This window comes from Pyrus communis, chromosome 12 (assembly GCF_041283825.1).
Source record: "Pyrus communis isolate YQ-2024b chromosome 12, ASM4128382v1, whole genome shotgun sequence".
Lineage (NCBI taxonomy): Eukaryota > Viridiplantae > Streptophyta > Magnoliopsida > Rosales > Rosaceae > Pyrus > Pyrus communis.
The window spans coordinates 17,760,993-17,762,811 of NC_142576.1; the positions used below are offsets into that span (position 1 = coordinate 17,760,993).

Genomic DNA, 1,819 nt, shown 5'->3' on the forward strand with positions numbered 1-1,819 from the left:
CTACTTTTCTTCATCCAACGGCTCCATTTAAATGGGCCGTTGGTTAATCCAACGGTCTAGGTTCAAATTTTTTTTTTTTTTAAGTTTTATATTTATATATTTATTGAATCCAACGGCTTAGATCGAATATAATCAAATCTAATGGTAAAAAAAAAAAGATCTAACGGTCCAAATTTAAATCCAACGGCTAAAATAATTTAAAATTTTTATTTAACTTAAAATTCAACCAAAAACTCTATAAATACCTATGTATTTATTCAAACATCCACACAAAACTCACTTTTCTCCTACAATTCTTCCAATTTTTCTTTCTACCATTTCTTCTCATTTACAAAATTTTTGAGATGGAAAAAGAGCATGTTAGAGGTCGTAATTGGACCTTTGACGAAGATATTGCTTTATTTTTGGCATGGATTTCTGTTAGCGAAGATGGTGTCGTCAGCACCAATCAAAACAGAAAGGTTTTGTGGGGTAAAATCATTGATAAGTTCCATGAAAACTCCAACGCCAGTCGAAGGGAAGTTGGTGGTGTTTATGATCGGTGGAAGATTATCAACAAAGCGTGCACTTTGTGGAAGGGAAGCTTGGAGAGAGCCATGGTTGACATGCCTAGTGGAAGGGGCGCCTCAGAAATTGTGAGTTTCTTTGTTGATATTTTAGTTGTCATGTACATAATAGTATTTTGCAAATAATTGTTTTTATGTATTTGTTGCATAGGGTGACAAAGCAATGACAATTTACAAGACAAGAACTACACCAAAAAATCAAGCTTTTAAGTTGCATCATGCTTGGAACAGCCTCAAGGATTGTCCGAGGTGGGGAACCAATGCGAATCAACAATGTGGAAGATTATTTCATAATGAAGCCCCACCCCCAAATAATGTCAATGAAGGTGTGAATTTTGCCGACAATGAAGTTGTCGACCAAATGAGCCCAACTTCTTCTTTTCCAAGGCCCCAAGGTAGAGATAAGCAAAAGGAAGCAAAGAGAAAAGGGAAGTCTCAAGATCCGATATGTGCACAATTTGCTAGCAAAATGGCAAGAATGAACGAAAACCAGTGCTGTCGGCAAGAAGAATCGGCCCAAATGTTTTTGGCCATGAAGGAAGAAGGGGATAGGGAGCAAGAAAGGTACGAAACTAATTTGATAATGGAGGACCTCGACAAATACACTCCAGAGAGGAAGAAATACTTACGTGGTAAACAAAAGGAAATTTTACGAAGGAATGCCACAAGGAGTATATTTCAAGATGATGATTCATCTCAAGACTATCACCCAAGTCCATCACCAAGTCAAGATGATGGATATCATTATTAAATTTATGTAGTCTATGAGTTTTCGATTGTATTAAGTTTATGTGGTTTATTAATTGTCTTTTTTTTTTCTTTTTTTTTTTTTTTTTTTTTTTTTTTAAGTTTATGTGGTTTATGATGATTTTCATGTATTGATTTAGTGATTTTTCAAAATTTATCGGAATTTAAATATTTTTAGGTTAAAATGTTCATAAAATTAATTTAAGATAGTCTACATATTTTTTTTTTAAAGTTAATTTAAAAAATTATGAGCCTTAATTCATTCTTTGATAATCTGGGGCAAAAATTTTAGGCCATAATGGTTGGAGTAGAAAAATTGTTTCTGGGCTAAAACCTAAATTTTATGGGCTAAATATTTTTAGGTTTTAGGTCACCATTGGAGATGGTCTAAGGGTTTGAACAGCCCAAATTTGTTTATGAAACGTAAGTAATGAAGGAACCAGGAAATTTTCAACCGTGGTCTAGTATTTTTCTTCGTACAAATATTTAAGTGAAATTCGGTAATT

General features: G+C 33.5%; 1 protein-coding gene across 1 annotated transcript; it reads left to right on the forward strand.

The window, feature by feature from the left end:
- Positions 1–423: 423 nt before the first annotated feature.
- LOC148692419 (uncharacterized) lies at positions 424–1,317 on the forward strand. The gene is made up of 2 exons (XM_088680932.1): positions 424–635; positions 718–1,317. Exons 1-2 carry the CDS (start codon positions 597–599, stop codon positions 1,315–1,317), a joined length of 639 nt encoding a protein of 212 aa, XP_088537058.1. The 5' UTR covers positions 424–596.
- Positions 1,318–1,819: the final 502 nt, after the last annotated feature.